This window comes from Artemia franciscana, chromosome 4 (genome assembly GCF_032884065.1).
Source record: "Artemia franciscana chromosome 4, ASM3288406v1, whole genome shotgun sequence".
In the NCBI taxonomy this organism is placed as follows: domain Eukaryota; kingdom Metazoa; phylum Arthropoda; class Branchiopoda; order Anostraca; family Artemiidae; genus Artemia; species Artemia franciscana.
The window spans coordinates 4542847-4568815 of NC_088866.1; the positions used below are offsets into that span (position 1 = coordinate 4542847).

General features: G+C 35.0%; 1 protein-coding gene across 2 annotated transcripts; it reads right to left on the reverse strand.

Moving 5' to 3' along the window:
- Positions 1-1526: 1526 nt before the first annotated feature.
- Positions 1527-24994, reverse strand: LOC136025882 (F-box only protein 9-like). 2 transcript variants are annotated; one of them, XR_010617172.1, is made up of 2 exons: positions 24883-24994; positions 1527-1695 (listed from the first exon to the last, which is right to left on the reverse strand). XR_010617172.1 is itself a non-coding variant. In XM_065701929.1 (2 exons), exon 2 carries the CDS (start codon positions 19333-19335, stop codon positions 18115-18117), a length of 1221 nt encoding a protein of 406 aa, XP_065558001.1. In that variant the 5' UTR covers positions 19336-19355; positions 24883-24963; the 3' UTR covers positions 18066-18114. The 2 variants fall into 2 exon arrangements, 1 of the variants encoding a protein (XP_065558001.1); XM_065701929.1 differs by lacking the exon at positions 1527-1695 and adding an exon at positions 18066-19355 and having other exon boundaries at positions 24883-24963.
- Between the last annotated feature and the right edge of the window lie 975 nt (positions 24995-25969).

Sequence of the window (25969 nt, forward strand, 5' to 3'; positions counted from 1 at the left end):
ACTAAAAAAAGGCAAAAACTACAAAAAAAACTAAAAACTAATAAAAAAAATAAAAAAGCTAAAAAACTAAAAAAACTATAAAGGTAAAAACCAATAAAAAACTAAAAAAAAAAACTGAAAAAACTAAAAAAAGGCAAAAACTACAAAAAAAAACTAAAAACTAATAAAAAAAGTAAAAAAGCTAAAAAACTAAAAAAACTAAAAAAACTAAAAAAAGGTAAAAAACTAAAAAAAATAAAAAATAAAAAAAAACTAAAAAAAAGGAAAAAACTGAAAAATAAGCTAAAATAAAGGTAAAAACCAATAAAAAACTAAAAAAAAAAAGGAAAAAACTAATAAATGACGACACTCAAAGAGAAAGCGACCAGGACAAAAAACTAAAAAAAAAGGCAAAAACTACAAAAAAACTAAAAACTAATAAAAAAAATAAAAAAGCTAAAAAACTAAAAAAACTAAAAACTAAAAAAAAACTAAAAAAGGTAAAAACTAAAAGAACTAAAAAAGAAAAAAATAAATGACGACACTCAAAGAGAAAGCGACCAGGACAAAAGGAATGTTCGATTAGCAATCAACAAAGCACCGGGACACAGGGAGTATAAATGACGACCAGGACACAAGTAAAAAAAAAAATTAACAAAACTAAAAAGAAGGTAAAAACTACAAAAAAACTAAAAAGAAAAAAAAACTAAAAACTAATAAAAAAACTAAAAAATCTAAAAATCTAAATAAACTAAAAAAGAAAAAAAAAGGAAAAAAATAAAGGAGAAAAACAAAACTAAAAAACGAATGTATATACAGACCGGTACACCGGGATACAAATGACGACCGGGACACAGGGAATATAAATAACGACCGGGACACAGGGACACAACTACAACGGGGACACCGGGGGAAACAGGGGGATATAAATGACGACCGGGACAAAAAAACTAAAAAGAAATAAAAACTAAAAACTAATAAAAAAAACTAAAAAATCTAAAAATCTAAATAAGCTAAAAAAGAAAAAAAAAGGAAAAAAATAAAGGAGAAAAACAAAACTAAAAAACGAATGTATATACAGACCGGGACACCGGGATACAAATGATGACCGGGACCCGGGACACAGGGAATATAAATGACGACCGGGACACAGGGACACAACTACAACGGGGACACCGGGGGAAACAGGGGGATAACCTGACAATCTATTTATATGCAAAGACAATGGGACAGCAAAGAATGTTGTATATTCGCAAGTTTTACGTAGTTAAAACCATATATATATATATATATCTATATTCACAGGTGGGACATAGGGACACAACTACAATGGCGCGTAACTATTATGGCGCGTAACGACTTACGCGCGCGGGGGGGCTTGGGGGGGGCGCGAAGCGCCCCCACCAACTAGGTGTTGGGGTGGCGCGAAGCGCCACCCCAACAGCTAGTATATATATATATATATATATATATATATATATTGTTATAGATTTTAAATCTCCTCCTCTGAGCACAACGCTACAGAAAAAAGTAAAAATTGAACTTACTCAATCTTAAAACTATTTTCCGGTGGTGGGCTAGAAGATGACTCAAATTTTTTCTTCACCAGCCAAAAAACACCAAATGTAGCTGCTCCAACCAGGATAGTTATGTCCAAAACTCCAAACATTGGAGCTACCGTTACAATAGCTTCTTGAGACATAATTATTTGTTGTTCTGAAAAAGAAAAACAACTAGATTTTTTACATTTGTCCAAGAAATGTCAGAAAATTTATTTTCACGGATATAGAAACAAAAAAATAAAGCGAAGGGCCTAAGTTTAAAAATATATTTGTCTATCATAAGCACCAACTATGAGTAGAGGGAGGAGCTAGAAAGTTCAAGAGCCAGCTATTCCCCCAAAAAATATTGCTTTGGAGGCTCAACCCAAATAATAAAAAGCTTGGAAAGGTTTTACAAAACCTACAAATGTTTAGTCTTATTACTGCAAGTTGATTAGATTTAGAATGATCTGCCGCTGATAGTTCATGAGAACAATTTGAATAATAATGTACGTACATTACAATAATAAATTTGTATAAGAATAAAAAAAAAGAATAATTGAGAAGTACAATATACTACAACTATTGGTAATATTACAAAAGAAATTCGTAATATTTCGGTATAACACAGATACTAAATAACAATAAACAAATATATATCATTTGATTCCTCATTCAACACTTCTGTATAACAAATTTTATAACAACAACTCAACACTTCTATAACAACACGCTTCTGTGTTGTTATAGAAGTGCCTTGTTCAATTGCAATATATTCCACTTCTGTGGTTTTAGTGGTTTGTTAATGTTGTGGCAATTGCAGCGGTTTCAATATCAGGAGAGGGGGTTGCATTCCCCTTTCTAGATTTCGAAGAACACCTTTTTTTTTAGTGTTTCATCGAAAAATGTTTCTTTTTATAGATTTTAAGACGTTTTTGCCCATTCCCCAATTTCCCTGAATTGACTTGTTACAGCAATTTATTGCAATTGCATCCAATTCCCCTCCCCCCTAAAACAATTACATCCGTAATGCCAACTAAAGGCAATAAACGAGTACGAGCAAGCCCATGCAAAGATAAAGATAGCTGTGCTGCCGGCAACCTATTTTTGACATCATTTTATAAAGTAGATTGTATTCTTCAGCACTTAACTTAAGACAGGTTGCACATAGCCATCTTCCACAGTTATCACAATTGGCAACCTATTTTTGACGTCATTTTATAAAGTAGATCGTATTCTTCAGCACTTAACTTAAGACAGGTTGCACATAGCCATCTTCCACAGTTATCACAATTGGCAACCTATTTTTGACGTCATTTTATAAAGTAGATCGTGTACTTCAGCACCTAACTTAAGACAGGTTGCACATAGCCATCTTCCACAGTTATCACAATTGGCAACCTATTTTTGACATCATTTTATAAAGTAGATCGTATTCTTCAGCACTTAACTTAAGACAGGTTGCACATAGCCATCTTCCACAGTTATCACAATTGGCAACCTATTTTTGACATCATTTTATAAAGTAGATCGTATTCTTCAGCACTTAACTTAAGACAGGTTGCACATAGCCATCTTCCACAGTTATCACAATTGGCAACCTATTTTTGACGTCATTTTATAAAGTAGATCGTATTCTTCAACACTTAACTTAAGACAGGTTGCACATATCCATCTTTCACAGTTATCACAATTGGCAAACTATTTTGGACATCATTTTATAAAGTAGATCGTATTCTTCAGCACTTAACTTAAGACAGGTTGCACACAGCCATCTTCCACAGTTATCACGATTGGGAACTATTTTTGACGTCATTTTATAAAGTAGATCGTATACTTCAGCACTTAACTTAAGACAGGTAGCACATAGCCATCTTTCACAGTTATCACAATTGGCAACCTATTTTTGACATCATTTTATAAAGTAGATCGTATTCTTCAGCGCTTAACTCAAGACAGGTTGCACATAGCCATCTTCCACAGTTATCACAATTGGCAACCTATTTTTGACGTCATTTTATAAAGTAGATCGTATTCTTCAGCACTTAACTTAAGACAGGTTGCACATAGCCATCTTCCACAGTTATCACAATTGGCAACCTATTTTTGACATCATTTTATAAAGTAGATCGTATTCTTCAGCACTTGAATTAAGACATGTTGCACATAGCCATCTTCCACAGTTATCATAATTGGCAACCTATTTTTGACGTCATTTTATAAAGTAGATCGTATACTTCAGCACTTAATTTAAGACAGGTTGCACATAGCCATCTTCCACAGTTATCACAATTGGCAACCTATTTTTGACATCATTTTATAAAGTAGATCATATTCTTCAGCACTTAACTTAAGACAGGTTGCACATAGCCATCTTCCACAGTTATCACAATTGGCAACCTATTTTTGACGTCATTTTATAAAGTAGATCGTATTCTTCAGCACTTAACTTAAGACAGGTTGCACATAGCCATCTTTCACAGTTATCACAATTGGCAACCTATTTTTGACATCATTTATAAAGTAGATCGTATACTTCAGCACTTAACTTAAGACAGGTTGCACATAGCCATCTTCCACAGTTATTACAATTAATTGGCACTGTAGCATCAACAAGGCCAATACTACAGGCAGCACAGCTATCTTTATCTTTGCATGGGCTTGCTCGTACTCGTTTATTGCCTTTAGTTGGCATTACGGATGTAATTGTTTTAGGGGGGGAGGGGAATTGGATGCAATTGCAATAAATTGCTGTAACAAGTCAATTCAGGGAAATGACTATGTGCAACCTGTCTTAAGTTAAGTGCTGAAGTATACGATCTACTTTATAAAATGACGTCAAAAATAGGTTGCCAATTGTGATAACTGTGGAAGATGGCTATGTGCAACCTGTCTTAAGTTAAGTGCTGAAGAATACGATCTACTTTATAAAATGACGTCAAAAATAGGTTGGCAATGGTTGTTTATTCTGTGTAAAGTTAATGCAACTGAAACCCAAGCTTATTCAGTTGCCGCTACCGCAGATGACGTAACCAAAACTGTTCCGAACGCAATTTCGTGCTTACAAGTGAGTCTATCCCAGCAAATGAACACATTATCTGAAGAACTGAACAGTATAAAAGCCATTACAGCCAAAGTTGAAACTAATTGAACTTGCAGCAGAATCAAAGTGTGACGTAGCCAAAATAAAAAGAAATTGCATCTGATACTGAAAGGCAGAAACAAAGACTCTAAGAACGGAGACCAGTTACTAAGTGCAAATAGACCTAGAAAACCATACTTCGTTATGCCAAACTAATGCCATACTTCGTTATGGCATTCCTGCGACAACAGATGATAAGACTAATGTTCAAAACTATTTAGTCCCACTATGGCCTGCCATCTGTTCCTATCTCCAACTTAAAACGTCAACCCCCTAGGCTAACTATTGCCAGTGAATCAGCTCAAAGACCTTCCCCTTTACTCTTCACTGTGCCTACAATTTTGATTAAACACGCCATTAAAAAGTATTCCCAGCAAAAGTCAGATATCCGTTTTCATAGTGACATGTCAAGAGAAGACAGAACTAGACATAAGACACTTGCTGAAGAGCTGAAAGCCAGAGTTACCGCTAGAGAAAAAGACGTCGCTAACGTAATAGAAAAATAGTTCTAAAAAACAGTGCACCAGGTGTGGCAGAAATAAGCAACCCAGCACTCATGCAAATGTAAAGCTGGCATGTGCTGTAAATAGTGTCAATAGTTATGATGATGATGAATGTGTTTATATGCCTCCATGTTCAACTCTATTATCTCCGTTTAAAAGGTGTATCACATCAGGTACTTCAAAAAACCAGTTCAGCATCAATGACGATTCTCTCTGCCAATCTACTGGTACTACCCACACAGAAAAAGAGGAGCAAGGACCAGGTATAAATGGCTACTCAAAAGTAAGTCCAGACTTTTGCCATCTATTAGCAACCGTAGATCAAATTACTAATAAAAGGAATGAATTAAGAAGTTTAATTTATAGTAGAGATTATGATCTGGTTTTACTTACCGAAGTATGCCCTAAGAATACTGAGAGTAGATTAGAAGTTACGCATATTCAATTGCCCGGTTACCAAATCATCTCTAACCTCCCATCAAAAGAATGCAAGGGTGGAGTCCAAGCTTACGTAAAAGCACAATATACTGTCCGAGAATTTAGAATCCAGCTTGCCATCCGTGGAGACCATTTGGTTTGATATCACAGACCAAGGCCGAGACCTATGCCAAACCAGGATTGGATGTATATATCGTAGTCCCTCATCTTCCTCCTATATCGATATTGAGCATGCGCTCTCAAATATATTCCGCAAAGCCACAGAAAATTTAAAAGGTGATTTTCAAACAGTTCGTAGTAACAAACTGTAGTAAGGAGCGACCCGGCTCAATAGTAACCGTAACTCTGAAAAAATGGAATTTTGATACCAACAGTTACATTAAAAGAATCGCATTTTACGCTGATTCTAAATATATAAGTTTCATCAAGTTTAGTTTTACCCATCAAAAGTTACGAGCCTGCGAAAATTTGCCATATTTTAGAAAATAGGGGGAAATATCCCCTAAAAGTCAAAGAACCTTAACAAAAATCACACCATCAGATTCAGCGTATCAGAGAACCCTACTGTAGAAGTTTCAAGCTCCTATCTACAAAAATGTGGAATTTTGTATTTTTTCCCAGAAGACAGATCACTGATATTTTTTTCCAGGGGTGATCGTATCGAGCCGGTGGTCCTAGGATGTTGCGAGGATGCTCATTCTAACGGAAATTCAAAGTTCTAGTGCCCTTTTTAAGTGACCAAAAAAACTGGAGGGGACCTAGGCCCCCTCCCACGCTCATTTTTTCTCAAAATCACTGGATCAAAATTTTGAGATAGCCATTGTGTTCAACATAGTCGAAAAACTTAATAATTAAGTCTTTCGGGACGACTTAATCCTCCACAGTCCCCGGGGGAGAGGCTGCAAGTTACAAACTTTGACCATTGTTTACATATAGTAATGGTTATTGGGACGTGTACAGACGTTTTCAGAGGGACTTTTTCACGTTAAAGGGGGTCGGGGGATGGTGTTACGTAGGAAGATCTTTCCATGGAGGAATCTATCATGAGGGAAGAAAATTTGCATGAAGGGACCGAAGGATTCTCTAGCATTATTTTAAAAAAAAACAATAAGAAAACAAATAAAAAAAAAGTTTTCCAGGTGGAAGTAAGGAGCAGCATTAAAACCTAAAGCGAACAGAAATTATTACGTATATAAGGGGGTTAGTCTCCCCCACAACACCTCACTCTTTACGCTAAAGTATTTTTAGTAATTTCAACTGTTTATTCTAGGGCCTTTGTGATTCAGGGGTCATTTTTAAAGAATTAGGACCATTCTGTTCAGCCTAGTCAAAAACCTAATAATTATGCCTTTCAAGACGACTTAATCCCCCACAGTCCCTGGGGGAAGTGCTGCAAGTTACAAACTTTGACCATTGTTTACATATAGTAATGGTTATTATGAAGTGTACAGACGTTTTCAGGGGAACTTTTTCACTTTGGGGTGGGGGTGGGTCGGAGGAGGGGGTTACGTGGGAAGATCTTTCCACAGAGGAATTTATCATGAGGGAAGAGAATTTCCATGAAGGGGGCGCAGGATTTTCTAGCATTATTTAAAGAAAAAACAATGAGAAAATAAATATTTTTTTTAACTGGAAGTAATGAGTAGCATTAAAACTTAAAGCGAACATAAAATATTACGTATATAAGGGGTTTCGTCTCCTCCACAATACCTTGCTCTTTACGCTAACGTATTTTTAGTAATTTCAACTATTCATTCTACGGCCTTGTGACTGAGGGGTCATTCTTAAGGATTTGGGACCAAATTCAAGCTTTAGTGTAAAAAGTGAGGTATTGACGAGGGGGCGAAGCCCCTCATAGACGTGATAAAAATACACAAATATAGAAGTTCGTTACGTAAGTTAATTCGTAAGGTACGTATGTTTATTACTATAAAAACTTTCTATAAACAAAATCTAGTTTCACTTTTAAGTAACTAAAAATTGGATGGCAACTAGGCCTCCTCCCCCACCCCATTTCTTTTTTATCAAAATCGTCCAATCAGAACTATGAGAAAGCCATTTAGCAAAAAAAAAATAATATGCAAATTTAGTTTTAATTATTCATGTGTGATGAGCCAAAATCAAAACATGCATTAATTCAAAAACGTTCAGAAACTAAATAAAAAAAAAAAAGTTCAAAAACGTTCAGAAATTAAACTTAAAAAAAAAACAAGTTTTTTTAACTGCAAGTAATGAGCGACATTAAAACTTAAAAACAGACAGGAATTATTCCGTATATGAAAGGGATTGTCCCCTCCTCAACGCCTTGTTAGATGGTAATAGTGTGCAAATTAGGCCTGCTGAGAAGGAAGCATGTTAAGAAAACAATTCTTACTTCGTAATATGCAGAAAAATTGTAATTTATTACACCTAAAAGTTCTTCACTTCAGTTTATCATCACCCCCTAAAGTACAAATATATAGCCCAAATTATAAATTTCCCATGCATTTTGCCATATGTCACTCTTTTGTTCCAACTTAATAAGCCTAAGTTGAAGCAACGTTGACAGATTAAAAAGTTGGAAAAATACATGGAAAATACAAAATTTGGGTTATATATTTGCACACTTGGGGGGGGGGGGGGTAAGGTTAAGCGCTTTTAGGATTAGTTAAATCAATGTTTCTGTATGTTATGAGGCAAGAACAGTTTTCTTAACAGACTTCTTTCTCAACAGGCCTATTGTACACTGATGCCGGATAGACTAAAAAACTTTGTGATATAAACCTCTGAAGCCCCTTTCATAACAAAAACACAAACAGGAAAAAACACTAACCAACTAAAAGGGAAAAAATGGTTAGGAAGATGGTTTTCTCAGCTCCATGTCTGATTAATTCAAATTGTTTGCTAAAAAAAATTGGTGTAAAGTCACAGCCCACAGTAATTGAAAATTAAAAAACGCGTTTAAAAAAAAACTGACCAGTGAGAAAAAATTACCATTTGTAGTTGCATCAGGAGTGGTAACTATTATTTCGATTAATCTTAATAATATAATATTATTTCGGAAACAAATTTATGGGAATTTATAAAAAAAAAGCCAAAATCACCCAAAAAGTTGTATTTAGTCAAAAAAAGATACATCAGCGGTATAGCGATGGCTGAAAAACCTACGTAGAAAACTTACAGTCCCCTGGCTTGAACAACAAGGAAAATCACTGTTTTGCATGGGTAGCAAAAATGTATCCTCTTTGCTCCCTTTTTTCCTTCTTCGCAGGGGCGTAATGTGCTATTGGCAAGGAGAGAAACTACCCCTTCCAAACCTCGGTTCCACCCCGACCCCAGTTTGCCCCCCAGCTGATATTTAGTTTTTCAAAACAAAGATAAGCCTGCAGAATTCAAGCATCCAAAGAAACAGGTCAGTTTTCTTTAGTATATCTTTGCCTTTATAGCTCTATATAGTCCTTATGGCTCTATATGGTACTATATAGCTCATTTTTCACTGTCATATTTGCTTGATTTGAGAAAATTGAGTGCAACTTGCCCCCTCCCTGGATTTTGATGAAATCATGCCACTGCTTCTCCACTACTGGCAGAGCACTCCAATATCATAGAGAGCTGTTTACGGGTTGAGTTTGAATTAATTTAAAAGACAAACAAAAGCTTACGTGACTTAAAGAGAGTAAAGCAAATTTGCTTGCATAGATGAATCAAAATTAGCTGAATTTATTCATTTGGCAAATTCCCAAAAGAACCACTTCCGTATAACACTTTCAATGGAGAATTTCTATAGCAGAGAGCAAACTGTCTTCTTCCACAGAAACTAATCAGAGGAATAACAGATGATAGCTCCATAGGCTGGAATACTATAAGAGAAGACAAGGCTTCCTTCTTATTGGTTAGAGATTTTTGTGGGGAGCTGTGAAAACAAAGATAGTTTACTGTCGTGAATTAACCATACATAACGTTTGGCGGGGAGAGGAGTCTGGTTAGTTAAACATACAAGCAAGTAACAAAATATATCTTTTGGGTGGGTTCTTGAGGATTCAGAGAGGAGGGAGGTTCAAAGGCGGCTTAAGCGGTACGTGTAGACCTGAGAAGATTCTGAAAGGTGGACAATTCAAAAGGCATAGGAAGATGTGTCATTCGTTTCCAGGGTCGTATCGGGAATATTTTTAGGGGGGGTACAAAAAATTAAATCACATTAAACATTTATTTATATTTACCTTTTTATGGTTTTACGAGTCAGATAAACATTTTGGGGGAAGGGGGCGGGTTCAAACACCCTAACCCCTCTCCCCTGTATACGGTCTTGTTTGTTTCTCAGAGGAAATGTTTAAGGATAGTTTTAGGTAGATAGTGCTTCCATGACGCGATGTTAACATCCACTTGTATTAGTTATTTTGATCAACGAGCCACTGGTCACAATGACTCTTGATATCGCAAAAGGGCTCATGGGTAAAACTTATCAATGGCTATTTCGTTGCAGTTACGCGCTCAGTTAAGCATATCTAAAAGACCAAAAATTTCTTATTTTAGAATTCGTATTAATTGTATAGAAATAAGAAGAAGAAGTTTTGTAGAAGAAGTTTTCTAAATAAGAAAATTTCTTATTTGATAGTGAATAAAATTAACATTCAGTTGCGAGATAATATTGCAAATCTAAGCGCTCATTTATGCATTAGCCTATGTCAGGTACATACTCAAGAGGACCTGGCCCAAATCTCCAGAAATATCATAACTTCCGACAGCACGTTCAATAATGTTCGCATAATTCGCCTACTTTTTGATGTTATGATGAATTCCCCAAACATCATTCCTCCTGGTCTGCGTAAAAACTTATTCACATTAAATTGTATCTAGCTTTATATAGGTTTTCATCTAAGTGTAAATGCCCAGTGACGACCTATGATTCATATAAATAATATAAAAATAGAATTGGTACAAGTAGGCAATGTAACCTAACGTAACCTCCTCCTCCAACAAAAATCACGTCTCATTTCTTGAACGACCACAACCGTTGGTATATGTTGATTATATTACGTTCTGAAAGCGTACTGATTCCTCTCTATAGGGGCGTCATTTGGGGAGGAGGATTGCCCTCTAGATCCCCCGATTTTGAAAAATATATTTTTGATATTTTCACTGAAAAATACTTTGCATTTTCACTGGAAAAATGGAAAAAAAACGTCATTTTAAAAATCCCATGGAAAAATAAAATGATGGGGAAAATCCCATCATTTTAAAAAAATACACTCCCCTCTTCTTACATTTTCATGAATTAACACTCCTGCTTTGTCAAGGGTCTTAAATTTAAGAGCAAACAGGGCTATTAGACAAATCTGCACAAACGGATGAATTATTTCCAAGATTGGTCCGAGGGCATCCCTACGGTAAAATTTATAGCAAAAAATGTACCTTCTCCCCTCCTTCTAAGAGCCAGTTCTGCGTCACTGGAGATACACAACAAGAGGAGGAATATAAAGCTTTAGTTAATATTAAAGAAACAACTGAAATTATTGAATAGAACAAACCTTACCATTAAAATGCAAAAACACTGAAATTTATCATTAAAAAAGAAACAGCACTGAGAATTAAGTGTGTTTAACCACACTTAACTAAAGAGACAAAGCAGTTATATAAGAAAAAGAAAATCCGGATTTCAAAACCCTATCATGGATAACTATACCTAAATTAAGTCCATAAATGAAATTTCCAGAAAAGTAATTAACAAAATCAATTCTGACCTCTCGAAAGATAAGAATCAGACAGATAAGGATTATTATTAAAAGCGAAACTTAAAACTGATATGTGTGATTCATCTTTTTCGTTGGTTTTGAGAAAAAAATCAAAAGGGAGTTTATTAGGCCGTTACATTCAAAAAATATGAGAGTGGTGGCAATCAACAACATTCGGAGTGTTAAAGACCCATTTACAAAGAAATTTTACTAATCTTATAGCTAGCGCTGGGAGCCAAATAGCATTTGCCATTATTTCTCAGCCAAACAGAAAATTCTATAAAAAAAAATCTGATTACCTCAAATGAGCGCGAGCTAAATCTCTCTATTGGTAAAATCTCATTGTGAATGGACCTTACGCAACTCCACGGAAAAAGTATGTAGTCAAAGCCACAGTATTGTCAGAGAAGTCAATTGGGGAAGGGGGTTATTATCACAGAATGGTTACCAATACAGTTATGGAAACTCCTATCTTGCCCATGAGAAGCTTTTGGTACAGAGCTCTAAACTTGGCGCCTCCTCCAAGCCCGCGCTCCGACGCGTAGATCGTACTACAGCACCATAGGCGGGAACGCAATTTTGTTTTGTTGCTTACACAGCTTAGATACCAATACCAGTTTCCTCTTACTAATTAGATACCAATACCAGTTTTCTGTCTCCAACCGCTAGCATCGCTACCGCGCACTGTGTCCCAAAAATAAACCGAGTTTTCATAACTGTATATTGATGTCTAAGCTGTGGTTATTATACAGAAATTCAAAGGAGATTGGAACTTCAGGCGACGGGGGGGGGGAAGTTTTTTTTTATTGACGTCTAGGGTGAAAAGTATGTACCGTTTTGGCCCTAGGCGCGTTGGCGCTGCAAACAGTTGTTAGTAGTAAGGCTAATAGTCGTTTTTTTAGAGCTAGGAGGACAATCAAATAGCGGGTCGAACGTTTACTTTATTGGAAGAATGGTTAAAACACACTTAAGATTGAATTTTTCTTTTATATTTTTATTTATCAGTTATTATTTTTATTATAATATTGTTTTGTTATTATTATTTTTTATATTTCTATTTATCTATTATTAGTTTTAGTTCAGTTATTTATTTATTTGTGGTTTATTAAGTTTTAATTAAACAGTTGAGGCTTAAGTAAACAGTCGAGTTAATAAGTAAGCAGTTACACGGATATTTGTGTGACTTAGGAATGATTTGTAACGCAAAATAAAACTTGTATTACTTAGATACAAAAAAAAAGTTTTATTAAAAAGTTGTTTACTAAAAACGGGGTAGATGAGATACATCTTTTATTCGTAGCATGGCAGCCAATGAAAGGTAAAACGTGGTGAGTTGAAGCAGTGCTTCAAATGACCCAAATTGCGACCCGACTTCTCAAGATTAGTCTTAGACTTAAGGGGATCCGATATATTAAAATCATTTTACAAACCTCAGAGTCGGCTGACCGTTTCAAAGACAAAGGTTCATCGGCAAATCCTCTCAAAGGAGTAGCTACCATCTTAAGCAATTGAGAATCTGTTATTTGACAATGAACTTTGAATAAAAAGACCGTGTAATTTTACGTCCCCTGTGTCAGCAAGGTTTTCAATCAAAGTGACTAGCATCACAGAAAACCATAGAAAGCAATATTTTCTGTGAGCTAATTTTTAGAGATATTCTATCCTGTATGCTAGAAATTTTTTAAGGACTGCCTTTAGAAAGACTTCCATTTTGCTCGTTTAAGAAATCTACACTTTCAGATGACGTAAGTTTCATTAAAACTGAATATCTCGATCTCCAGCACAAAACATGAGAAGATTTTGTGATTTTTTTGGAGCAAAATTAAGAAATGCTTTTTCGAAGATTTCGGGAAAGTGGGTGCCGGCTGTGAAGCCCTACAAGTTATGCCAATACCACCCTAGCAATTCTAATTAGTTTGACCAAACAAACTAAAAGTCCATAATGGGTGACATAAGATGATCCTTTAAGGTATCGAATCCCCTTAAACAAAAGAATATCGATATTCTTATCGAATTATTCGATACCTTTAATCGAATAATTCGAATTTACCGATATTCTTATCGAACTATTCGATAACTTTAAGGTATCGAATCCCTTAAACAAAAGAATGCAAAAACCTTGATTTTCACACTGTCTAGATCGGAAAAATCCAATGGCAGTTTTAATATCCTTCTTCCAAAAATGTGGATGGTACCTCTGGAATTTTTAATTTGCTTCAACGTTGTCTTTTTCACAATATTAAAATGATTGAAGCAGCTTTAAATACTTTAAGCAATGCCCGGGCCAAATTATAGTCCCGTCCGTTCACAAAATGAAAATACGCATGACTACAGCGCCAATTGTGCACGCCGTTCATAATATAACGAGTTGAACTTTGTTCAACTTTAAAGCATGAAATTTGCAACCGATCAATCAGAGCTAAGGGTTGACATTGACTATGGCCCCTGTTCGTCCAGACGGCACATTTTATTAGTATTAGCAGAGAATATTAGGGGGAAAATGAACGTTGGTACTAGAATTTCAAACCAATTTATTGCCATTTTGATTTTTCGCTTCTCAAGTGCAACATTAAAATCAAGAAAAAATCTATGTGATTCATAAAACTTGGTTTTTCTATCAATAGATTTGACTATAGTGCAGCTCGGGCAGTTTCATACTCTTATTTTATATTATTTATTTATATATAATTTATTCATACCAAGGCTCTTTATTATTGAATAATTTATGCCAATTTGAAATTAACAAATTTATAAATCTTGCCGATTAGATTTTAAAAGTGTTTTACAATTCAAATCTGTAGAAGTGGTTAGAGTTGTCAGACATCAAAATAGCATACCGGAATCTCTCCAGCTCACGCTATATTGATGCTGGACAAGAATAGCGTGGTATTCTCAAGATAAGAAACATGGAGTTTTGCAAGATACGAGTTTTAACTATTACTATTCTAGGAATGGTCATGTTCTACATTGAACGTCAATTCTAACATAAATAATTTGATGTCAGAAAACTAAAGAATCATTTGGTGAATTGCTATCGTCTAAAAAGACATTTATGTGCTAGTCCTAAATTCTTGTATATAATTTTTTACATTTCGGAGGGAAGTCTGACTCCCCGAATTTACCACTTGCACGATTTGTGGTAGCCATTAGTGTCCATCGGGGTGGGGGGGCACCCACCCTCCATATTTTTGCCCATTCCCCTTTTAAATTGGAAAATACAGGTTGTTTCTATTGAAAAATTTCTTTTTCTGAGTTTCATTGAAAAAAATTTAAACATTAAATTTGCCACCCCACAACATATTGAAAAATATATTCCCCCCCCCGCCCCCTAAATTTCCTGAATAACGATACTTGTAACAGCAGATAACAACACCAAGGTCCAGAAGATCCACGCCTTCGGCTAACATCACAGGATTTCATTTCTTGCCTCACAGGACTCGACAAAGAAGAAAAATCAAGTGACACTCATTGAAATTAGGAGCTGAGCTAAAAATAGCGACTGCAGACAATTTTTAGGAAAGAGGAGCAAGAAAGGGAGGTTTCACAAAAAAACTACTGTGATCTTTTTAATTATTATATAATTATTATATAGTTTAAAAAATTCCCCCCCCCCCTGATTTTTGGCTTATTAAAGGCCTAAAAATAATGTTTAAACACAACTTTAAACATGGTTAATTAAAAACATAATTATCCTCTTTAAACAAAAAATTAAAAAAGGAACTTTAATAAAAAACAGGAATAGCCGGTTTTAATAAACAAGGAAATCACCACAAAAGAGACACGTGAGCCGTCTTGAAATTTATAAAAGAAAGCATGTTCATTCTAAATTGACAGTCCCTGATTATCTCCCTCCGGCGAATGCGAACGTCTTACTACTAACATAAACTAAATCTTCTGAAATATCTATGGCGTTACTGTCTTTACAACAGGGGACGCCAATTCACGAAGGTGTATGTTAGATAGATTTTTTTTCTTATTTTTCTTTTTTGTTTAATAAAAAATAAATCAATAATAGATCTTTTATATGAAGGTACAAAAAAAAATTCAAAATCTATCGGAGGACAATTTTTTTTTTTTTTTTCATGAAAATATCAAAAAAATATATTATCAGAACATGTGGATGTTGGAAAGTCTGTTATTATTTTTTTTTAATAAAACATCAAAAATGTGTTTTTCTAAATCTAGGAGGCACGGCAAAGAAATCTCCTTTAACAAGAGCTAAGAGATCATATAGCACTTGTGACGAGGTCGGAAGAGCCAAGAGCTCATATGGTATGAGCTCTAGCAAAATTCTAGAATCAATAGATTGCTTTAAAATAAGGAAAATCAGAGGCTTAATGCCGTACGGGATTTAAAAAAAGAGCTCTGAGTCTCGAGGTCCTTCTAAATATCAAAATTCATTAAAATCTGATCACCCACTCGTAAGTTAAAAATACCTCAATTTTTCTAATTTGTCCTCTCCTTTCAGCCCCTCAGATGGTCGAATCGGAGAATACGACTGTATCAAGTCAATTTGTGCAGCTCCCAAACACGCCTACCAATTTTCATCGTCCTAGCACGTCCAGAAGCACCAAACTCGCCAAAGCACTGAACCCCACCCCTTAACTCCTCCAAAGAGAGCGGATCTAGTCCAGTTATGTCAATCACGTATCTACAACATTTATAAACATTTCCCAAGATTTCTGGTTTCCCCCTCAACTCTCCCAAATGTCAACAGATCTGGTCGGAATTTGAAATAAGAGCTCTGAGACATGAGTTCCTTCTAAATATCAAATTTCATTAAGATTCGGTCACCCGTTTTTAAATTAAAAATACCTCAATTTTTTTATTTTTCCAAGTTAACAACCCCCTGCTCCCCCAAAGAGAACGGATCCGTTCCAATTATGTCAATTTCGTGTCTATAACTTGTGCTTATTCTTCCCATCAAGTTTCATCGCGATATCTCCACTCTAAGCGTTTTCCAAGATTTCTAGTCCCCCTCCAACCCTCTATGTCCCCGGATCGGATTCGAATTGAAAATGGATCATCTGAGACATAAGATTCTTCTATACATCAAGTTCCATTAAGATCCGATCACCCATCCGTAAGATACCTCGATTTTCACGTTTTACAAGAATTCCAGTTTCCCCCTCCAACTCCCCCCAATGACATCAGACCTTCTGGTCGGGATTTAAAATGATAATTCTAAAGCACAAGATCCTTCTAAATATTAAATTTCACTATAATCTAATCACCCGTTCATAAGTTACAAATAACTCATTTTTTCCAATTTTCCGAATTACCCCCCCCCCCCCCCAACTCCACCAAAGAGAGTGGATCCGGTCCGGTTATGTCAGTCACGTATTTTGTACTTGTGCTCATTCTTCCCACAAAGTTTCATCCTGATCTCTCCGCTTTAAGCGTTTTCCAAGATTTCCGCCCCCCCCCCAATAACACTGGATCCAGTCGATATTTAAAATGAGAGATCTGAGTTACGAGGTCCTTCTAAATATGAAATTTCATAAAAGATCTGATCACTCCTTCGTAAGTTAAAAATACCTCCTTTTTTCTAATTTTTCAAAATTAATCCTCCCACCAACTCCCCCAAAGAGAGCGGATCCGTTCCGGTTAGGTCAATCACGTATCTAGGACTTGTGATTATTTTTTCCACCAAGTTTCATCCCAATCCCTCCACTCTAAACGTTTTCCAAGATTTTAGGTTCCCCCCAACTCGCCCCAATGTCAGCGGATTTAGTCGCGATTTCAAATAAGAGCTGTGAGACACGATATCCTTCCAAACATCAGATTTCATTAAGATCCGATCACTCTTTCGTAAGTTAAAAATAACTCATTTTTTTCCAATTTTTCAGAATTAACCCTCTCCCTCACCCCCAACTCCCCCAAAGAGAGCGGATCCGTTCCGGATAAGTCAATCACATATCTAGGATATGTGCTTATTATCCACACCAAGTTTCATCCCGATCAGTCCACTCTAAGCGTTTTCCAGATTTTTAGGTTACCCCCGCCCCAACTCCCCCCAAAGACACCAGGGCTGGTCGGAATTTAGAATAAGAGCTCTGAGACAAGATATCCTTCCAAACACTAAATTTCATTAAGATCCGATCACTCCTTCGTAAGTTAAAAATAACCCATTTTTTCTAACTTTTCAGAATTAACCACCACCCCCTCAACTCCTCCAAAGAGAGAGGATCTGTTCCGGTTATATCAATTTTGTATCAAGGACTTTTTCTTATTTTTTCCACCAAGTTTCATCCAGATCCCTCTGCTGTAACTGTTTGCCAAGATTTTAGGTGCCCCTCCAACTCCCCCAATGTCACCAGATCCGGTCGGGATCTAAAATAAGTTCTGAGACAGGATATCCTTCCAAACATCAAATTTCATTAATATCCGATCACCCGTTCGTAATTTAAAAATGCCTCATTTTTTCTAATTTTTCCGATTTAACTTTCCCCCCACTCCTCCCCAGATGGTCGAATCGGGGAAACGACAATTTATAATTTAATCTGGTCTGGTTCCTAATACGCCTGCCAAATTTTACCGTCCTAGTTTACCTGGAAGTGCCTAAAGTAGCAAAACCAGGACAGACAGACCAACAGTATTTGCAATTGCTATATGTCACTTGGTAGATACCAAGTGCCATAAAAAGACACGACCCCCAACCAGAACTCTTCTTTTCAACAAGATTCATAAAAAAAAAAAATTAAGTTTGCTACTTTGTTTTTAGCACCATTCCCAAGAAATTTTAGAAAAATTTCATAAGACTTCGAACAATGAATTTATTTTTACAAAATATACAAAAATTAAAGGGGTGCTTCTGCCTCAAGCATATAACTTTTCACTCTTGAAAAATGCAAATTCGGAAATTTACTTGGCACAACATCAAAGTCAGTCTCAACCTCATGCCCCTTACTGTAAACCATACGAGTGTGATATAAAACCCAAGAAAGTTGCAGGTTCAATTTCTTCCCTGTTGGTTTTAGCTCAAATTCCATCTCATTGAACTGTTCTTTGGTCTCAAAAACTTCTTTTTTTATCCGCCTACCCCTTGGGCCAGGTATACCTAAAGGCACTTTTGTGATTTTATGAACATTCACAACCACACGGTTTCCAATAAGTTTATAATAACCCCTCAAAATATTAGGTTGTTTCGCATTTTTAAAGCGGAGATGGGTTACAGCCAATGGTAGCTCCTCACTTGTAGTCATTATCAAAACAGTGCCATCTGAGAAAAATCGGAACAGGCGAAAATATTCAACAATATGCCATGGTTGATACTCTGTATCTTGGAAACTATTTTCCCCTTGGCGGAAATAAGAAGTTTTGGATATATAACAACCGTGGTAAAGTACATGAGGGCGATAAATAAACATATCTTTCCAAGAGGAAAATCCATGCCAATTTGGGGGGCCACAATTAGAACCCCAAATACGCCAACAGATCCTCTTCCAGAGATCCGGCTTTTCACTTAATGCAAAAAAACCCTTACATACTCTAGACAAATTACATAACGATTTTAAATCCAAGTCTGAAGACACTACCCAGCGTATAATATAGTCAATAACTTCAGTAGGCAGGCATGATAAATGAGCACTCTTTACAGCAAATAATGGCTGACAAAAGCCATAACAGTTTACATCCAAATGTTCAAATTCAGATATAAGATTTTCAGCATTTGGTGGATCATTGTAATCAATAGCTTTGCTTACATCCTGAACTGGCTGATTAAGCTGTCCCATATACACTTTAGACTCAATATCGGGTACAAGCAGTAAAGCTCTTCGGTAATATCTAATTGCTTCCACCATTTTCCCAGTTTGTTCAAACTGAACACCTTTAAGGAATAGTTCCTTAGCTTCCAAGTCTGGGTCAGAAGGGATAATAATTTCGGGTTTTTTCACGGCCTGTCCCTTTAATTCATCAACCCACTGCGCACGAAACTCCTCCAAAGCATCTGAAGAAGTTTTTGAGGAGGAGGATGGCTCATCTTCATCTTCGCTTTCTTCCTTGATTCTCCTCAACATTTTTGAAACAGGTAAATTACCTGGAAAACAGGACAGTTCAAATACTTGTAAATAAATATCAAGTGTTTTTTGAAGCATATGCAAGTTTTCTTTTTATTTACTCATTTTTATTTTATCAAAGTAAATGGATATTTATTGAAATTCAAATCAATATAAAATAAGAATTAAAACACTGTCCTGTTTTCCATTGGTAAAAACTTACACTGTTTCTCAAATCTATTCCAAATAAACCACTTTACATTGAAGTTCTTTTCAAATCCAAATAGGGTATTTTAGAAGAAACCAAACATTAACAGAAAAATATTCTCTCTTTAGGAATTGTTCAACGAGATATCAATACATGGACTCAATATCATACTTTCAATATCAATACAATACTTTACACTAAAAAGGACTCTTCCATTTTTGTAGAAAAAAAAAACTGTTGAATTCCCCTACAATAACAATGGCAAAAGTCAAAATATTGATTAAATGTGACATTTTTTGTCAGTAAAAGAGGGCTCCATAAAACATAAAATTTTCCTTGCATCGAATCCTCTTCCAATATTCTGTGACCATTGGTTTAACATGATCCCTCTTGGCGAAAAAAAAATTCTTTGACATATTTGCAACATGTAAGTTACCTAGCAGGTAAAATACTTGCAGCTAAATTTCAAGATATTTCTTTTCTTTTAATAGGCGTTTTAAACAAAAATAGTTTATTTCATTACAGTATAGAGATATTTAGTTTGTTTCAAATCAAAAGAAAGAAAACTAAACACGGTTCTGTTTCCCACCAGTAGACACTGTGTTTCTCAAATCTATTCAAAATAAACCACGTTACTACATTAGTGCTTTTCACAACTTTGCTTATAGTGTTTGATGAGCAACCAAAAAAAAATCGAAAAATATTTTCTCTTTTAGAAATTGTTCAACAACCCTGTCATTGGGACGATTTGAAATAAATATGAAAGGGCAGAAACATTTGGACATCAAGCCAGAATAGGCATTTTTTAAGGTAGCAAGGATGTGAAACTAAATTTTCCCCTGGAATCCATCTTAAATCTATTCATAACTGAAAACTATGAATGTCAGACATTTTCGTCAGTGTTGCCACCTTAAACCATGAAAATAAATGAGCAAAATTAGTTTAATTTGACAATGTGTTTGAAGAAGGGTGATGAAAAAAAGCCAATACCTGAAGAATTGGTGATGAAAAATATCTTATGACTGATGATCATGAAAAAAAAAATGTGTAAAAATACTGACCTCCACTATTCCCTCACACCCTCTCTTGAATCAAAATTATTTACTTGAACCAAAGATATACCCTATTTCGGCTTTGTATTACTGGAGTGCCTTAAATTGGACCCTAGCCCTAAAAGTAAAATTAAATCCTCAAGTCACTCACAGAGGTCCATGATTCTACTAAAATAATTTAAATAAAAACAACTTGTTTCAACTGAAAGTAAGTAGCAACATTAAAGCTTAAAATGAACAGAAATCATTGAAGAGCAATATTAAAATTTAAAACAAATAAAAATTATTTTGTATATGTGGTGGGTTAGCCCCTCCTCAGTACCTCACTCCTAACATTATATTTTCTTCTTATTCTAATCAACAGCCCTTATATTTCAGAAGTTGTACTTAGAATTGGGACATAAAATTGAAGCTTAAGCAAAAACAGCAAGGGATTGAGGGACAACACCCCTCATATACAGAATTATTTCTGTTTGTTTCAGGTCTTATTGTTACATCTTACTTTCAGTTGAAAAACTTTTTTAATTTATTCACTCAGAAGCTTTAGTCTTGGCAACATTTTCAGTAGTTTTAGCTAGCTCCAGTTTGCTAGAATCTGAGGAATTAGTTAATCCAGAAAAAATTAAAGAGGATGGCATGTCTACCAATCATTTTCCTTTCATTATTTCCCATTTCAGGAGATTTCCTGCCATGTCTTTTGATTTTTCTTTTTGTGTTTATGTTCCTTGTGACAAATGTCAAATAAATATAGATAATTCCCCACCATGGCTATGAGATTATGGACCTGTGGATGATTTATTATTATTATTTAAGAATTAATGACGCTTCTTGACTACTAAGGTCCTTGCGTCAGCCCTGCAGTGCATTCCTGCAGCGTGATTTAACAGACTGGAGTCATGGGAACAACAGAACCTGCCTGATTCTTGATCTTTTGGAATGGTGTCAATATTGTTTTCTGAGCACCAGCAAATAGCAAAACCCATATTCAGCATTAAATTACAATTTGCTAAAGTGACAAAATTAACCTGAAATCTAAATAGGAGAGCATGAAACATAATTTGTGTTGTGCAGGATACTGAAATTTCAATGAGAAGATCTAAAAAGCTTCTTCTTAAAATGTATGTGGTGACACATCTAACTTAGAATTTGGCTCATAGTTAACATCTAAGTACAGAAAATAAATAAGCTAAATACTAGTATTTATGGATCAGAAATTGAAGCTAGACCTGACTGAAAACCTACACTGAAGAAATTGCACCAGATTTTTAAACAATACTCCACAAATGTCAAGAAACAAACACAAACATAAAGCAAAAGAGAATGTTAAACCATTTTACAAAGAAAGGGCTGTCAATAAGAGTAAAGGCAAGAAAAATTAAAACAAATTGAACTAATAAACATTCAGAGGTGGTATCAGCCATCAGACTGGTCAGTGGCTATCCTGGAAAGAATTATACAAGTGTTGGGGGTTTAAACTTTATTTTGGGATTCTCCCACATTTCATCAGTCTCCACAAGACTACATTTCCTTCAATTACACTCTAATTGGGCTCTATGAATCATTCAATTATTCTCCTGAAATCTACAGACTAGAGTTGACTTAAAATTCTATGATACCAAAGAGAATCAAATTAAAAAAGCAAACTAAATTTTGTGTCAAGTATTGTCAAATTAAACAATTTGCTTAAAGCATTCAGAGGTGACAATCAATCCAGTTTAGAAGATGTTGAGAGATATAGTACTGATGCTTCTTTATAGGCTATAGCATCTAGACAGTGTTTGTATTTCTTTATAAACAACCTCAAATTATCATTCTGGTAATTTTTTCCATTTCTATTACTTGCCTTGCCATATGAATTTGATTAAATAAAGTATTCTATAAGAATCTAAAAATTAAATGTAACAAGCACTGTAAAAGACCTATCACCCATAATACTAGAAATCTTACTCAAATTATACAGTAAAACAAGAGCTAAGAGCTCACATAGCACTTTTGAAGAGGTTAGAAGAGCCAAGAGCTAATATGGCATGAGGCCTAGCAAAATTTTAAGAATCAACTGAATGCTTTAAAAGCAAAATCAGAGACTTAATGCCTCTCCTCATGAGGTCCTTCTAAATGTCAAAATCCATTAAGATCCAATCACCCACTTGTAAGTTAAAAATACCTCAATTTTTCAAATTTTTCCTCTCCCTTCAGTCCCCCAGATGGTCAAATCAGGGAAAACCACTTTATCAAGTCAATTTGTGTAGCTCCCTGACACACATATCAATTTTCATTGTCCTAGCATGTCCAGAAGCATCAAACTTGCCAAAACACTAAATCCCACCCCCTAACTCCCCAAAGAGAGCAGATCCAGTCTGGTTACATCAATCACAAATCTACAACATTTATAAGTGTTTTTCAAGATTTCTGGTTTCCTCCTCCAGCTCCACCCAATCTCAACAGGTCTGGTCAGGAATTGAAATAAGATCTCTGAGACATGAGTTCTTTCTAAATATCAAATTTCATTAAAATCTGGTGACACATTCTTAAGTTAAAAATACCTCAATTTTTCTAATTTTTCCAAATTAAGAGCCTACAGCTCCCCCAAAGAGAATGTTTCTGTCCAATTGTGTCAATCATGTATTGTGCTTATTCTTCCCATCAAGTTTCTTCCCAATCTCTCCACTCTAAGCATTTTCCAAGATTTAAGGTTTCCCTCTCCAAATCCCTGTAATGTCACTTGATCTGGTTGGGGTTTAAAATAAGAGCTCTAAAGCACAAGATCCTTCTAAATATCAGATTTCATTAAGATCTGATCACTGGTTGGTAAGTTACAAATACCCTGTTTTTTTCTAATTTTTTCAAATCATTCCCCCCCTCCCCAAACTCAACCAAAGAGAGCTGATACAGTCTGGTTATGTCATCCCTTATCTTGGACTTATGCTTGTTCTTCCCAGCAAGTTTTATTCTGATCTCTCCACTTTAAGCATTTTTAAAGATTTCCAGCCCCCCCCCCCCCAATGACACTGGATCCAGTCAGGATTTAAGATAAGAGATCTGATTTGCAAGATCCTTCTAAAAAATGAAATTTCAGTGGAGGTAGTTACTTCAAAGTACAGTAGTTATGAAAGTTCATATAACTAGCTTACCATTAAAGTGGATATACAACTAGATGCCTTTTTTTGTTCTTTACAAATATAATAATTGCTTCTACCATAAATTCAAATTTAAGCACTTTTTGAGCTCTTAAAAATGACAAATTTTCAAAAAATTATGACAGTTCAAATCACTGACTTACCAATAAAGTGAATATACCACTTGATGTCTTTTTTATGTTCTTTATGAATACAATAATTGCTTCTAGCCTACTGCAAATTCAAATTTCAGTACTTTTTGAACTCTTAAAATGATGAGTTTTCAATTAAAGTAGCCTATGAGTTATTGCTCATTTTCTACATAATAATGCTACATTTTCCCAGCACCATCTTTTTCCACCGTTTTTGAAAAGATAATGCTGCATTTTCTTAGCACTAAAATTATTTATAATAAGGTTAGTTTAGTTTAAAAAGTGCTAAAATTTGAATTTACAATAGAAGCAATTATTATATTCATAAAGAACATAAACAAAGGCTTAAAGTGGTATGTTCACTTTATTGGTAAGTCTGTTCTATGAACTATCATAAATTTACCCAAAATACCTTCCTAGGACATAGGCTAGTCCTACTTTAGCCTGTGGATCCATTAGCTAACTGAAAGTTTCATTTTCTTAACTTAACCGCTTTCCAAGATAGCAAGAATAGTTAAACTGAAATTTTACCACATCAACCTGATGGGATCATTGTCTTTTTGGTTCATTCCAAAATTAAAAAGTATTCTTCTAATATCTCTATGCTATTTTGATATAGGCTAGGCCTATTCTTATTGTGTTATGGCTATTAGACTTCTATATTGAAAATTTAGTTGCTATATCCTATTGTACTGAGGCAAAACTATGGCTTACACCATGTATGTTTAAAATAAATCATAAATAGAAAAAAAATATATCTTTTTTGTTCTACCCTGTCTCCTTCCAAGAGAACTGCTATTCCTAACCATTAGCATATTCTTTACAGGGGGCCTAAAACTACTTCACCTTACTTGACATGCAATTTTAGGTAGGCTTGGGCAGCTAGGTGTGACATGGTAGCCTGTGTTTTACACATGGTGGCCAATTGTAACTATTAGCACTGTTCCACTTGTTTAATCATGATTCCATTGCTGATGAATTGAGTAGGCCTATTGATCAGAATGTTATTTTAACACTGTTAAACATCTAATGTTACTTACTAGACTACTTGATTTATTAGTTATGTAATTAATAAATGCACATATCTTCTTGAACTTCTTCGTGTTCTTCTAATGATAACCGCTCAGATGCATTTAGGACTTTTTCTTTATTTTCTTTTGTTAAAGATGGGCGCCAATTCCTTCTAAAAATTAGTTTTAAAAAATATTTTATTCAAAGAAAATCAAAGAGTTGCGCTGAAAATTAAAACAAAAATAAATATATTTGATGACTAAGTCAAGATTAGGACGAGCAGAAATTATTGCAGAATGAAAATGTTGAACCAAAAACGAACGGAAACTAAAATGAATAACCACATGAAGCGCAAAGTTAACAAAACACGTTAACATGTTTAAATAAATATTTAAACATATTTCACAAAAGTAAGCCATGGTCAATGGTGGACTTAATGGAGAATTAAAATATAGATGTATAACTAAGTCATACTTAAGACGAAAATATTTTCCACCAAAGAAGAGCGGGACTATCAGCCTTCTGATTTTTATGTCATGTTGGCTAAAAAGGCTTGTCATTTTGGGTAACTAAAGGTTTGTTGGATTGTAAACTTAATTAGGTGGATTTAAATAATGAGTCATAAATAATTTAATTTTTTATTTACTACCTTACGCTACGTTAAGGCGATTTGAAAACACTTCAAAGGCTGCAGTGTGATTCACATTTTACTGTAAACAATGTGCATTTCGAAGAGTGGGTTTTATATTTGTTATAGGTAATATCTACAACAGAAAACCGGCAAAACAATATCTGAAAACTAATTTTGATCAATGGGTCAATTTACTAAGATCTAAAAGGAGGGCAAGAGTGTATTTTCCAATACCAAGGTTTGGCAAGTTGTTTTTTCAAATGGATATATAAAAAAAACATTTTTAATGAAATGACAGCCCCCCAAATAGGAGCTTTTCAAAATATAGAGGTGACTTTAAGGGGCACATGACCCCAATTGATGCCACTGTTCATGATTTGCTAAAATTGGCTACTACAAACACATGCCGAGCAATCCCCAACGCTTTTTTTTCTTGAGAGTAATTTGTGCTTTACTGAAAACGGGGGGTTATATTTGTCAAAGCA